At 35.2% G+C, this 15,165-nt stretch overlaps 1 protein-coding gene and 1 long non-coding RNA gene across 5 annotated transcripts in view; one reads left to right on the top strand and one right to left on the bottom strand.

The window, feature by feature from the left end:
* PHF21A (PHD finger protein 21A) overlaps positions 1-15,165 on the top strand; it is a 128,026-nt gene that overhangs the window by 108,270 nt on the left and 4,591 nt on the right. For 2 of the 4 annotated variants that reach the window (XM_032226718.1, XM_032226710.1), the window contains exons 11-17: positions 1,595-1,646; positions 2,134-2,213; positions 2,849-2,909; positions 7,315-7,475; positions 11,279-11,434; positions 13,370-13,445; positions 13,715-13,818. In XM_032226718.1, coding sequence (XP_032082609.1) covers positions 1,595-1,646; positions 2,134-2,213; positions 2,849-2,909; positions 7,315-7,475; positions 11,279-11,434; positions 13,370-13,445; positions 13,715-13,818 — 690 coding nt within the window. Of the gene's footprint in view, positions 1-1,594; positions 1,647-2,133; positions 2,214-2,848; positions 2,910-7,240; positions 7,264-7,314; positions 7,476-11,278; positions 11,435-13,369; positions 13,446-13,714; positions 13,819-15,165 lie in introns of all 4 variants that reach the window. The other 2 variants (XM_032226736.1, XM_032226727.1) reach the window with 1 other exon arrangement.
* Positions 1,583-12,856, bottom strand: LOC116514911. Its single transcript, XR_004256170.1, has 4 exons — positions 12,360-12,856; positions 11,764-11,902; positions 2,873-2,917; positions 1,583-1,639 (listed from the first exon to the last, which is right to left on the bottom strand). It is a non-coding gene; the product is annotated as an uncharacterized LOC116514911 (long non-coding RNA).

Genomic DNA, 15,165 nt, shown 5'->3' with positions numbered 1-15,165 from the left:
GAGATGGCTGTTTCAAAGCTGCTTTCCAAAAGGCAACTGGACTTCTGAAAGCACTTTGGGGCTTCTGCTGACTGTTTTTCTGATAGTCCATTGGGCTGCTGTTTGCTTATTATACATGATTGGATATTTCTTGCTGTTGATCTAGTTGTGAGGAAGATTGTAGGGAAGCCAGCTCCCCAGCAACATGCAGACAGGAGATTGGCGGGGGAATTCCTGTATAGGAACCAAGGAGGAGGCTTTATGTGCGTGTTGTTCATTCTTTCTTTCATCAGAGGAACACAAAGGCAGAAAATTACTGTTGTGATCAGTATGAGATGTGCCATATTTGTTTTCTTTGCTGAAGGCAAGAGCTCTAGTGTTACAAATGCAAAAAGATTACCATCCTGGAAGAGAGGTTGAAAGAACTATAGATACAATTTTTACTCCCTGGCTTATCAGGGGAGATAGGAAATTCATAAATAGGTCACAGGAAGTGCTTGTGGAAAGTCAGCTGAATTAAGAAGTTCCCTGGAAAACAGAGAAAGCAAAATGGGAGGATTGAAGAGATGGAGAAAAGCAATCTGGCTTTTAAAATTGAAAGTTGTAGAATAGATTCCAGAATCTCACTGTTTATTATATTTTTGAATCAAAAGAGAAGCAGCTGCCATAAATCTGAGGAATTGAAAGAAGGGGATGCTACAGGTTCTGCAAAAGTAAGGATGCCATCATCTTCCCTGGGAGCAGGAAACAAGTGATGGTGATGCCCTGTTTCAGTCTATCAAGAGGAGTATAATGCTTTTCTGGGCACACTTTGGAATGTGACAAAAAGCTTCCCAACCCATTGATAAATATCCCTTCTTTCTGATCCATATGGGAACAAATACATAGCCAAATACAATCTTGAAATCATTGCAAGGACTAAGAAGCACTGGATAGGAAGGCAGAGTTACTCTGGGCTCAATTTTTGTTCTCTTCCATCTTTCCTGTAAAAGGGGCATAGCTTAGAAAGAGAATCATCCAAAGGAACAATTAGATATACTGATTAGGTACCAGACTGCTTTTGTTTCTTTGATACTGGAATGCATTATTTAGGATTCCTGGCAAGAGATAGGTTGCATGGTATGAGAACTGGGAGAATAAGTTTGCAGAGACCTTGGTCAGAAGGACTGAATCCTATAGGGAAGGAGAGGGCACAATTGAAAATAGTATGATGCTGATAAGGAAGTGCAGAATGTAGTGGTATCAACAATGAGCATGCAAATACAGGAGGAATAATTCAAGTTGTATCACCAAGTATTCCAGCATCGTTACACAAATGCACAAAGTGTGGGACACAAGTCAGAATAACTAGAATGCTTAATGCAGGAAGAATATGATTCAGTTGGTATTACGGAAAGCTACTAGGATCAAATTCATGATTAGAAGTAAAGCCTGAAGATGACATTTTAATTGTCCAGACCTATTTTGAAAAACCAACTCAGGCAAAAATGCAGTGTCCCAAAATTTCTTAAGAATTGATGCATATTGTTGAATCATTTGTATTAAGAAATGACTATTATCAGCTAATTTAATTTTCTATAATACTGTGTGATTTCAATTTTTTCTCTTAATTCAGAAACTTGCCTTTATGGTTTCTCTTGGACTTGTTACGCATGATCATCTGGAAGGTAAAAAGATAATCATTTTTTTATTTTTTTAAATCAATAAAACATCAAAAAACTGTTTGCAGTTTTTTAAAAAAATAATCCTTGTATATTTGTAACCTGTCATGGACTTACTGCATGGAAAAGAGTTCTCTGCAGCTGTTGATTTTGACTTTAATGCTTTTTGTCATTAATTTGCAATATTCATGGTAAAAATTCATACACTATAATGAATCTTGAACTAATTATCAGTTGAAAATTTTGCTTGATTCGTTAGTTGATAAAAAAATATAAAATTAGATTTTTAAAAATGTAGGCTGTAATGTTTTAAGTTGAATTGGTGTCATGTACTGATGTATTTTCAATCTATTTTATGTAATACAGCTGTTTCTTTAGCATTATATTTGTCAGAAATGATAGATTCTGACCCTTAGTTTCTCAGATTCTAAAACAAAATTTTGTGTGCTTGGAAATGCTTTTATTTTCTAACCAAATTATTTCTTTCCTCAAGAAATACAAAGTAAAAGACAAGAAAGAAAACGAAGAACCACAGCAAATCCAGTTTACAGTGGAGTTGTTTTTGAGCCTGAGGTAGCAATCTCTTATTTATACTTTAGAAATAAAATCTTGCTTTGATGCTCTCATGTCCACCCATCCAGATATGGGATGGGCAAACCAGCCTAAAAAGAATGTTAAAATTATTAAATTTGATGTTTAGCAAATGACTTCTATGAATGATGGCTGTCCTTACTGCATCTGAGAGAAGCAGGGTGGTTTGGGGTTGCTCTGTTTTCCAGTACTCAATTGCCACTCCACGACTTGCATCATTTGATACTGGCATTGCCTAATAGTTCAATTATACACACCCTCAAAGACACTAGAAAACTAAGTAGACAGTTCTGGGTTGCTCTGATATATTTCTAGAAGTTAGAGACTAGCTGAATGATGAAGATTTAGATCAAATCATTCTCTTGCTGCTAGTAGAAATAGCTCTGTTGTGTTCTATCAGTATTTTCATGAAAGTCCATGTTCTCTGGAGTAGGTGTTCTAGTTAACACAATGATGAATGCATTTTTTTAAATAATGAAAGCTTGCTCAAATCTTTAGAAATGATTTTTAGTAATAAAGCATATTTGTTATGTTATATATGGATATGCATCGGTGATTCTATAGATTTCCGTTAACAAAAAGTTTTAATAATTACTTTGTTCCTATCTTTTACAAAGCGCAAGAAGAGTGCGGTCACATACCTGAACAGCACAATGCATCCTGGGACACGTAAACGAGGTAAATTTCTAATTAAGAGAAGGGATTATACATGAGTAAAATACGTTAAATAATCATATAAACAGGAGAATAGCTTTTCTGGTTTAGCCAAGTCCCATCATAATATAGGATTTTGTTTCTTATAGTGGCCAACCACATGCTTCCATGATAGTCACATAAAGAATATGTAGACATTCCTCTCTCCTGCTGTTCTTTTTCAATTAATATTTGGCGGTATCCTTTCCCTACACAGATGTAGTGTAGAATTTTCAAAATTAATAACAGTAATTGTTTTCACACTATTCAAGTTAGCATCCATAACTGTATATTTTGATAATGAATTCCTCAGATTAATTTTGCACTATATGAAGAAGTGTTTTTTGTCTATTCTAAATTTCCTTCCTGTTAGTTTCATTAGCTGACCTCTAGGAATTGCAGCAATATTTCCTACAAACTGTCAAAATACCCAGCATAGCAAAAAGATAGAAATAATACAGATATTTGCTAAACCTTGATATACTACTTAACAGCACAAACGCAAATACTAATGAGTCATTAAAAAAATCATGCAACACTGGAAAGAAATTAAATTAAGCTTGCATGCTCTATGAAGGACAGTACTTTTGTTTCCTTGTTACAAATAAATACATACATATGACATAACTGACATAACATGTGCATTAGAACAACTCTAGTCAGAGCCAGGGTTATAATTCTTAATAAAAGCAAAAAACCTTTGTAATAGCATTGACCCAAAGAAGAAATAAAGGATCTAGCAATATATGGCACCCCAGAAAACAAGGTCAGCGAGATTTATGAAAATGGCCAATATTGGAATCATTTGGTGAATAAATTGTCCCATATAGTCACAAAGAAAAATGAAAATTGAGATGAGTGATGAAATGTAATCATGCTAAACAGAAAGTGGAATCAGATTCTGGTGTTTTAAGCTTAAAAGTTTCCAAGTTTTGAGAGAAAGAGAAAAATATCTTATTTTTCTATGCCAAGCATGATTGTATGCATCTCAGTTTTATCACTCCTTAGTTAGCTTTTTCTGAAAGGTAACTAATTTTTTTTGAAATATTTTTCAAAATATTTCAAATATCACTCCTTTTTCAAAGAAGAAAGATGCTTGATCATCTTGATCATTTTAGATGTCCTTTTCTGTAGTTTCCTCACTTTTATTATAACCTTTTTCAAATACGGTAACCAGAACTATACACAATATTTCAGGTACAGGGATAATTATAAATTTGTACAATAGCATTTCAGTGTTGGCAGATTATTTTTTTTAAAAAACAAAACCTTTCCTCTATGAGACAAACTGCTCCCATTCTGACAGTTAAAACCCCAAACTCAGAAAAATATTTTTTTTAAAAAAGACTGATTTCAGGTGTTAAGAGTGAGCATAGAAGTAGCTACCTCCCAGAGGTTTCTTATTCTCATTTCCAATTTGAATTTGTAAAAAGAAGGTTTGCCTCTTCAACCATTTGCCATTAGATGGCTTAGTCATATATGGATGAATCACGCCTGGTTGTTTACATTATGTACTTAAAATATTTTCTTGATAATATGCCTGAAAAAGCTTCTTCAAGCATTTAGATTTTGTTTTGGATATAAAATACTGCTGATGTAATACAGTGTGATGGGTGCTTTATTAGTTGCACAATAGAGCTGAGCATTATATAATATCTGGCCTTGATTCTGTTAATGCTTTTTAATAATTCCCTTGCTGCTGAGCTTGTTTAAAAATAAAATTGATAACTTGAAATACAAACTAATTTTAAAACAGTACTTTGTAATTAAAATGTGTATTGATGAACTTTAGCTATTGTTCTTCTAATAATGTACTTGAATGTACTGTATATATGAATATAAGTGATTAAAAGGTTTAAGAGTCAATTGCAGATTCCACTGTGCAAGGTTTTTTTTTCTTTTCCAAAATATGTCATTATAAGTAAAGTGGATTTGATATTTTTTTCCCATTGCTTTTGACATTTTGTTCTTGATCACATAAATGAAACTTTTATACAGTGGGGCAGAAAAGTATTTAGCCAGCCACCAATTGTGCAAGTTCTCCCACTTAAAAGATGAGAGAGGCCTGTAATTGACATCATAGGTAGACCTCAACTATGAGAGACAAAATGAGAAAACAAATCCAGACAATCACATTATCTGATTTGGAAAGAATTTTTTTGCAAATTATGGTGGAAAATAAGTATTTGGTCACCTACAAACAAGCAAGATTTCTGGCTCTCACATACATGTAACTTCTTCTTTAAGAGGCTCCTCTGTCTTCCACTCATTACCTGTATTAATGGCACCTGTTTGAACTTGTTAGCAGTATAAAAGACACCTGTCCACAACCTCAAACAGTCACACCCTAAACTCCACTATGGTGAAGACCAAAGAGCTGTCGAAGGACACCAGAAACAAAATTGTAGACCTGCACCAGGCTGGGAAGACTGAATCTGCAATAGGCAAGCAGCTTGGTGTGAAGAAATCAACTGTGGGATCAATAATTAGAAAATGGAAGACATACAAGACCACAGATAATCTCCCTCGATCTGGGGCTCCATGCAAATTCTCACCCCGTGGGGTCAAAATGATCACAAGAACGGTGAGCAAAAATCCCAGAACCACACGGGGGGACCTAGTGAATACCCTGCAGAGAGCTGGGACCAACGTAACAAAGACTACCATCAGTAACACACTACGCCACCAGGAACTCAGATCCTGCAGTGCCAGACGTGTCCCCCTGCTTAAGCCAGTACATGTCCGGGCCCGTCTGAAGTTTGCTAGAGAGCATTTGGATGATCCAGAAGAGGATTGGGAGAATGTCATGGTGAGATGAAATCAAAGTAGAACTGTTTGGTAGAAACACAACTCGTCGTGTTTGGAGGAGAAAGAATGCTGAGTTGCATCCAAAGAACACCATACCTACTGTGAAGCACGGGGGTAGCAACATCATGCTTTGGGGCTGTTTCTCTGCAAAGGGACCAGGACGACTGATCCATGTACAGGAAAGAATGAATGGGCCCATGTATTGTGAGATTTTGAGTGCAAATCTCCTTCCATCAGCAAGGGCATTGAAGATGAAATGTGGCTGGGTCTTTCAGCATGACAATGATCCCAAACACACCACCTGGGCAATGAAGGAGTGGCTTTGTAAGAAGCATTTCAAGGTCGTGGAGTGGCCTAGTCAGTCTCCAGATCTCAACCCCATAGAAAAGCTTTGGAGGGAGTTGAAAGTCCGTGTTGCCCAGCGACAGCCTCAAAACATCACTGCTCTAGAGGAGATCTGCATGGAGGAATGGGCCAACATACAAGCAACAACGTGTGCCAACCTTGTGAAGACTTACAGAAAACGTTTGACCTCTGTCATTGCCAACAAAGGATATATAACAAACTATTGAGATGAACTTTTGATATTGACCAAATACTTATTTTCCACCATAATTTGCAAAAAAATTCTTTCCAAATCAGACAATGTGATTGTCTGGATTTGTTTTCTCATTTTGTCTCTCATAGTTGAGGTCTACCTATGATGTCAATTACAGGCCTCTCTCATCTTTTTAAGTGGGAGAACTTGCACAATTGGTGGCTGACTAAATACTTTTTTGCCCCACTGTATTTGTTTCTACTACCCTTTACCTGTTTTGTACAGCTTAATAATTAAAACAAGTTATCTATGAATGCTTAATTCCATGTTTCCATCTTTTGTCTGTAATTTTGTTTATCAATCATCAGAAAACTCTTAGTAAAATACTGCAGAGATATTTTCAATTAGAATAATAGTTCACTTTAGAATAATAGTTTACTTTACTAGGCAATTTTATGTCATATTTATTTTATGAATAACAAAATGCTCTTTATATGATTGTTCTAGACTTAGAATGCTTTATTATTTTTAAAATTCCTTAATAAACCAAAAATATTTTCCAAATCTAATATAAATATTATTGCCTAAATGAAAATGTTATGGATAGCCTCCAAATGAAATTGAGACTTAGAAAATGAATGAAGTATTATTAGGTACTGTTTAAAGGATTATGAAGATATTTCAGTCAATCCAAGGGGTATGGATCATGGCGACTTTTGGTAGAAGTCAGTTGGGGGCTTGATATGGAGGGAAAGATTGAACACTCAAAACATTAAGACTGAAATGATATACCATTGTTAGGATAGCAACCTTTACCCTTCTGAGAAACTGCACATTTTTTTTCTCATATCCTTTTTGAAATTATTCTTGTAAATGTCTTAAAATTAATGTGAGAATCTTGGCTTCCTTTCACTTGTGACTATTATACTAACTACCTCTCTGTACCTCATCGCTTCCTTTTTCATGCTAGCCAATGAGGAGCAATGTCCAAAGGTATGTAAGATTATTTTCCTCCCCTTTTTGTTTCCTTCTGTTAATATGTAGGTCGTCCACCTAAATACAACACTGTGCTGGGATTTGGGGCTCTCACCCCCACATCCCCTCTGTCCAGTCATCCTGATTCCCCTGAAAATGAAAAGACAGAGACATTTATTTTCCCTGCAACTGTTCAGCCTGTATCCTTACCCAGCCCCAGCTCCATGGACGTAAGTAACTCTTGCTGGATTAAACACTGTTTGAAGCAAAGCTACTGTGCAAAAACTTCAGAATTCGTTTTCTTAAGAAATACTTTAAATTGCACCAAAATGTTCACTCCTCTTCTGGACTCTGCATTACTGATATTTATAACTATTTCCCCTCTCCTTGCCACTTTACCTAGGATAGATGGATTCTATAGTATCCTAGTATATCTAAGATATTTTCCCTCCACTCATTTTTTTCAGATGCACAGACAGATTAATGCAGTTGTGTGCACGTTTTAGCAATGGAGTGGCAGGAAGGAAATAAAGTTTCTTTGGTCATATTCATGGAGTCTAAAACAACTTGCTATGGCCAACTCGTCACAGCCAACTTGTGATTAACTCGCCACAGCCAACTCACCACTTGACAACTCGTCATAGCCAACTTGCTACAGAACAATTCAAATCTGTATTAATTGTTTTAATCATTTACTTTTACTATTGATGACAACTTTTCTGTCAAAAATGTTGTAACTCTTGTATTTCTGGATTCATTTTCTTTATTTTATTATTATTGACCACTATTCTGTTGAAATTAATTTAACCTTTGTATCTGTTGAATTCTCCTGCAATGAATTGTCCTGCAGCAAGTCAGTTGTGGTGAGGTGGTTACAGTGATTTGGCTGTGGCAAGTTGTCCCATTTGGGGAGGAGTGCCAGGAGGAAACGCTTGCTGTCCAAAAAGAACCCCAAGCAAGACTAAAATTTGTTTGTGAACACCCAGACAAAGACAAAGACTTCTAAAATAATGTGCTCCAGAAAAAAAAAACCAAGTTGTTTGGCACAGTACCAAAGGACATGTTTGGCAACACCACCACCCCCAAAAAACCCAACCAACCACATCACCCTTACTAACCATAAAGCATGGTGATTAAAGCTTTGCTATACATCACCTGGGCAGTTCCCTATCATATAATCCACTAGAATATTTTCATTGATACTTGAAAATAATACGAGATCATTTGTCAAAACATTGAAGCTCAACTGAAAGTGGACCTTTCAACATGACAGTGACCCTAAATCTGCATAGAAAAATGGGGGGAAAGTTCTTCCCAGTCCGTGCTAGAAACTGGTAGACGGTTAAAAGAATCACCTACTTCAGGTTGTTTCTGCCAAAAGGGGTAATACCAGTTATTAAAGCCAAGGTTGCTTTTTCCATGAAAGAAGTGGTACATATGTTAGTCTTTTGTTGAATAAATGAATGCAAAATCAATTTTCCTAGCTTTTTTGTTCAGTTACATCACATTTATATACTGTTTGAATGAAGATTAAAATAATAATAACCCTATATTAATATTAGAAAAGAAAAACATTTTATGTGGGTTTATGTATTTTTTTCACATGACTCTACAAGTTAAGAATGTTGATCCCCTTATAATTTGAATCCTGCGCAACCTCCCTTAATTTTTGTGAAACTGATTTTACATAGAGGCAGTCCTTGACCTACAACCATTCATTCAGTGACGGTTTGAAGTTACAGTGGTACTGAAAAAAAATCACTTATGACTGCTGTTAACACTTAATGACCGTTGCAGCATCCCCATAATCACATCATCAAAATTCGGATGCTGAGCAAATGGCATGTATTTAAGATGGCCGCAGTGTTCCAGATCGTGTGATCACCTTTTGTGACCTTCTGACAAGCAAAGGGGAAGCCAGATTCACCTAATACCTATGTTGCTAATTTAACAACTGCAGAGATCACTGAACAAATGTGGCAAGAAAAGTTGTAAAATGGGACAAAACTCATATAACAACTGTCTTGCTTAGCAATGGAAATTTTGGGTTCAATGGGGATCAGTCAGCTAAAATTGGGATTGGAGGAGATCAGGAATGGGCCCAAGAAGTTTTTTTTAACTTTGAAACTCTCTACCCCCAATATTTCTTCCTTAAATTGAGTCCTAGGAATTCATCAGTCATTTGATATATTGTGCTTGTGGAACCAGACCATGATAATTCATAGGTCAAGATAGCATACTCATGCTGGAAATTAATGATGTTACCTCCAGTGTGTGAAGCATTGATTTTCATGGAGGTAGAAGGTTTAAGCATTACCCACTGCTTGGGAGTAATCCCATCTCCCAAATGGTTGATACTCTGTCATTATTTAATACATTACTCGTAATAAAGATAGCCTACCGTTGTTTTAAGGTTAGTTGAAATAGCTTACATAATTCAGAACCAGTTTGCAAGCTGTGAATCGTCTTATTCATCACTATTCAAGTTCTTATGGAATGCCATATTTTACAGAGAATAGGCTATTTTTACAGATCTTACTACCAGTATTTATTTCTAAATCTGAAGAGTTTTAGAAAATGAGATTCAGTTGTAGCAACTTTTCGGAATTGCCTTCAGCTCATCAAAAAAATATTGTATAGTAATATCTTTTCTTCTTCTGATCTTGTTATTTTGACTTCTTTTAATCTTTATCTGTGTACAATATGCTAAAATTAAAATCCAGTTGTTAACACAAAATACGTAACTTTAGCAGCTTCACATTTTTCAGCTGAGATGTATTTATCATAGATACCTGTTTTGGTTGCTCTTTTTACTGAATTCTCAGATTAATTAAACTAGAAATAGATAGATCTGTTCTTGGACTGAATTCATAAATGCACCTTCTGGCAAATGAGTTTAAAGGTGGAACAGATTCCCTTTCCCTTTGCAATCTTTGAAAACTCTTCTGAGATCTGCTTTAGAAGTTGGAGGCTATGGACAGAGCTGCCAAAAAGAAAAAAGGGAAGTCCCATACTTTAAGTAGATATTGAAAACATTTGATTTTCCGAATGTTGATGTAAGTGAAGCCACAGCACTTAATATATCATTTTATTAGATTATTAAATTTTCTACATTTCTCAGGAAAGGCTGTGGTAAAAATTAGAATTAAATTATATTTACCCTCCTAAGTTAACCCAATATTTCAATCCATTATGTTTTTGCCATTGTTTTGTAGCCAGTTATATACAATTGTATTTGAGATAATTCAAATTCAAATAATTCAGATTTTACAGTCTTATTTCCGATTCATTCATTTAGCTTAAAATGCTTCTTAGAGTAGATATTGATCATTTTGTTCCTCTCCATCAAAAATCTTAACTGTGTGACTATATAAAATAGGTTCTCTAAATCATTGGTCCCCAACCTCTAGTGGACTGCCATTGGTCCGCATCATGCCAAAAAACGGGCCATGCAAACAAGCGAAACCCCATCCATAGAATGCAGGCAGTTCCTTTGAGGAACTGCAAGTGTTATATATAGGTTGATATGGTGATCATTCATTAATGGAGTAACCAGAGGTTGAACCTACTCAGTGACAAATAATTTACTTACATATTAATTTAAACTGAGTAGTCCCTCTTCTAGCATGCAAATGTACATATTCCCTCATTCTTAAAAAAAAATTTTTTTGTACTAGTAGTAGTAGTGTTAATAGTATCATCCGGGAACTAATATTACATTGATATATTGCCACAATATTTTAAAATTGTAGTTGATTGGGAATTTCACCCTGACACTAAATTTCTTTTCTTAGCACAAAAGAAATAATGTTCTTGCTTGACAAGTCTACTTACTACAAAAAAGTGGTGTATTTTAAGAGGTGATGTTACAAATTTTCTTAATAATTTTTATGGTGAAAATGGAACAAGTTATACTTTGGGTAGTTTTCTTTCTTACATAAGATTCTCTCATGCTTAAACTTTGCTTTCATTTTTAATGTAGATTGAAAATATTTAAAAAACACCTTTCTTCCTGTTTTCTTTTGTTTTATAGGGTGATATCCATGAAGATTTTTGCAGTGTTTGCAGGAAAAGTGGCCAGCTACTTATGTGTGATACATGCTCACGTGTATATCACTTGGATTGTCTAGACCCACCTCTGAAAACAATTCCTAAGGGCATGTGGATTTGTCCCAAATGTCAAGACCAGGTATTGTTGTTTCACATAAAAAAAAAATAGGCACAAAAAAAGTACAAATCAGTAGGCATTGCTAAATTGAATGAATTTTGCAGCTCTCAGCTTATTTGTTATAAGGTTGCCTCTGTTTTCTACATTGTAGGATATTTTTCAGCCATTATTAATGTCATAACGTAAGAACTGTGGTTGTCAAAGGCAAAGTCAGAAACATTGACCAAATCTTTTTTTTTGACCCATAAATTATCCATAACTATTTCTCCCCACCCAAATTAATATTTTTATTTATGTCATTAATCCATTAGTTTCAAGCCAGTTAAGGAAATCTATATAATCATACATACCATTAATCTCAAAACAAAGGACATTTATGGGAGATGCACATTCCAAAATGTCCAATATTTCCCAAAACATTTCTCAGGGTTGTTGGTTTATTTTGTAATGTTTCATGTGGTAAGTTGCTCTGCAGAGAAATAGTTGACCCTGAAAGCAAATATAAGTCCTATTATGGGATGAGGAAGATCAATAAGGAAGGACTGTAATATCCAGATGTGTCTAAACTCCCTTCTCTATTTGCTACTTCAGTTTAAGAAATGCATTGCTATTCATTTATAAATTTAAAAAGAGTCTGTGTGCAGTAAACATTCAGGCAATATATGCAGGTTAAAATATGTACAGAATTGTATAAAATTCAGTAGACATAGCAAATAATAATAGATTTTAAAAATACAATCAAGTATTAAATGAAAAAAATGAAACTGCTGTGAGTCATTCCTTGCTTTGTGGCTAATGACAGTTTTCCAAAAGATGGTATTACAGCAACAAAGGCCATTCTTCCCTAATGACTGCCAAATTAATCTCCATAGGCTGTGATGAGGACAGTGGTCAGATGTAGTACTATGACAAAAGACATTTTTTAATATATTGTAATGTTACTTACTTTCTGAAAATCCATGCATTTGGTGTTTATTTCGAGCTACTTAAAACAGCAGTTTGTGAGTCAGAAAGTCATCGTCCTCTTTACTGAAAATGTAATATCAGATATGTTGCCTTTGCATTCCAGTTCAGTTTTTTATAATTCACAGCAGGAAAGATTTGTAGATTTACAGGAATTGCTGAGGCTGTGATTTAGCTGGTCTCCTTTGTGGGAGGTAAAACACAAAAGAGTATTTCATACTGTTAATACTTTAAGGCCTTTTCCAGCCTGTGGAGGAGGTGTTTTTGCATGTGGTAAATGAAATGATTACCACCTTGGGGAAGAGTGTTGATGTCTTTTTCCAGCTAAATAATGCTTTATTAAGAAATGTAACCAATACTCCCAATTGTATTTATTTACTTATTGGAGGGGGAGGGGAGAGAATCTGTCTTCCTTGACAGAGCAGTTGAGTCATGTGAAGCATACTTTTCACTAACATAGGCACTTAGGGGTTAATGTTTAATAACACAATCCCTGCCTGCCTGTTACTGTTTTGTTATTTTCTGACTGTTTTATAATTCAAATTATTTAAAATATGTGTCTTTATTTAGAGGCATGGCAATAATCTAAGCTCCTTTAACAACTTCATAGTAGCAAGGTTATATCTTCCATCCCTCTATTTTCCTCAAAACACAATAATATATCACTTTAGTACATTTTTTAAATTTAATTTGTGAATTGTGCATTCTTTATCAGAATTTACACCCACTATGCAACCAGGTGCTTTTAGTGCTTACATACAGTATACCCTTACTCTTTTCTTTACTGAAACCTCAACTTCCGGCCATCCCAATCCAACTGCTTGTCTTGGGCTTAGAAATAAATCCTATAATAAATTAAAGTTGTTTAATTTTATACAACAATTCTAAAAAGACAACTATGAATGTATATATTGCGAATGGTTTGAGGGGCTATATTAAATCTTCCCTAGAAGTAGAATATGTGAGCCAAATGTTCTTCCTCCTTTCTTTCAGATGCTGAAGAAAGAAGAAGCAATTCCATGGCCAGGGACTTTAGCAATTGTTCATTCATATATTGCATACAAAACAGGTAAATTAAGTAATCTATGATGGGTTTTTGGGGGGGAGGGGGAAGTAACCAGAATGGTTTTTCTGCTCAGTTATTAAATGGAAATAATAAAATCAATAACCAAATATTTGATAATCAAATTAGCAGGACAATGGGATTATTTTTAGTGAATCCCATCTAAAACATCAGGAATAATTTAGCATCACAATCACTGCCATTTAATGCTGATGGTAAAAAAAATCGATGTGAGCACATCTGTATAGTACAACTAATAAATCTCTCTTCCACAGCAAAAGAAGAAGAAAAACAGAAATTACTAAAGTGGAGTTCAGATTTAAAGCAGGAAAGGGAACAATTAGAACAGAAAGTCAAACAACTCAGCAATTCTATAACAGTAAGTATTAACCATTGCCAGGTGATCATTTATTTGTATTTCCTTGCTTTTCACTAAGAAGAGCCATGAAAAGGTGATTTTTTAAAATCCCATATCAATCTAGAGGTGAGGGGTCCTTGGTGTTTTCTGAGCAGTCACCCAGTCAAGGAAATGCCAAACCTGCTAACACTATACAGCCCAACCAAAGAACCACCAAGACCACTCCTACCAATACTGACAGGACAAGTCACTGGAATACAAATGACAGCAAACCCCCACTCAATACTAGCACGTATGATATTACCTAGTTTGAGTAATGAAATGGCTGCAAGAAAACATAAAAGCTTAGAGAACACCAAGGACTCCTCATTTCAACCCTGATCGCATTTTGAGTGCTTGGTAACTCACTCGCATGTATGATGCACTCTTTTAATTTGTTATTTTCTTTCAAACTCAGCAAAGTTTATCAACAAACATGTTGGTTATTTGTATACTATTCAGTTTCAAATTCTGTTTTATGTTTTTCAATTTCAATTATTTTTTATCTACCTTAAGTCTCTTAATTGTGCATGTGAAAACCATTGGATGCTAAATTATGATATTCTTTTGTATAGAATTTTATTTTCTTGGACAGATTGTTCCTGTTGGATCAAGATGTGTATATGGTAAATCAGAAATATGCCACAGATAGACAGAAAGAAATTTCAGCCATTCAAAGAGAGGAATTTGGTCTTTAACTTGCTTTTTAAAATTGAGAACCCAAGACTGATTATTTCACATTACTAAATGTGGTATTTTTCTATTGTTATCTATAGTACAGCATAAACATACACTATATTGCCAAAAGTTTGGTCACCTGCCTTTACTCGCATATGAACTTACTGTAAGTGACATCCCATTCCTAATCCATAGGGTTCAATATGACGTCGGTCCACCCTTTGCAGCTATAACAGCTTCAACTCTTCTGGGAAGGCTGTCCACAAGGTTTAGGAGTGTGTTTATGGGAATTTTTGACCATTCTTCCAGAAGTGCATTTGTGAGGTCACACACTGATGTTGGATGAGTTTAATGGCCTACCACTTTGTGGCTGAGTTGCTGTTGTTCCCAAACATGTCCACATTCTTATAATACAGCTGACAGTTGACTGTGGAATATTTAGGAGCGAGGAAATTTCACTGGATTTGTTGCACAGGTGGCATCCGATCACAGTTCCATGCTGGAATTCACTGAGCTCCTGAGAGCAACCCATTCTTTCACAAATGTTTGTAAAAACAGTCTGCATGCCTAGGTACTTGATTTTATACACCTGTGGCCATGGAAGTGATTGGAACACCTGATTCTGATTATTTGGATGGGTGAGCAAATACT

The sequence above is a fragment of the Thamnophis elegans genome, chromosome 1, assembly GCF_009769535.1.
Source record: "Thamnophis elegans isolate rThaEle1 chromosome 1, rThaEle1.pri, whole genome shotgun sequence".
In the NCBI taxonomy this organism is placed as follows: Eukaryota; Metazoa; Chordata; class Lepidosauria; order Squamata; family Colubridae; genus Thamnophis; species Thamnophis elegans.
Note: the sequence above shows the minus strand (reverse complement) of the source record. Positions and strands in the feature narration are given on the sequence as shown.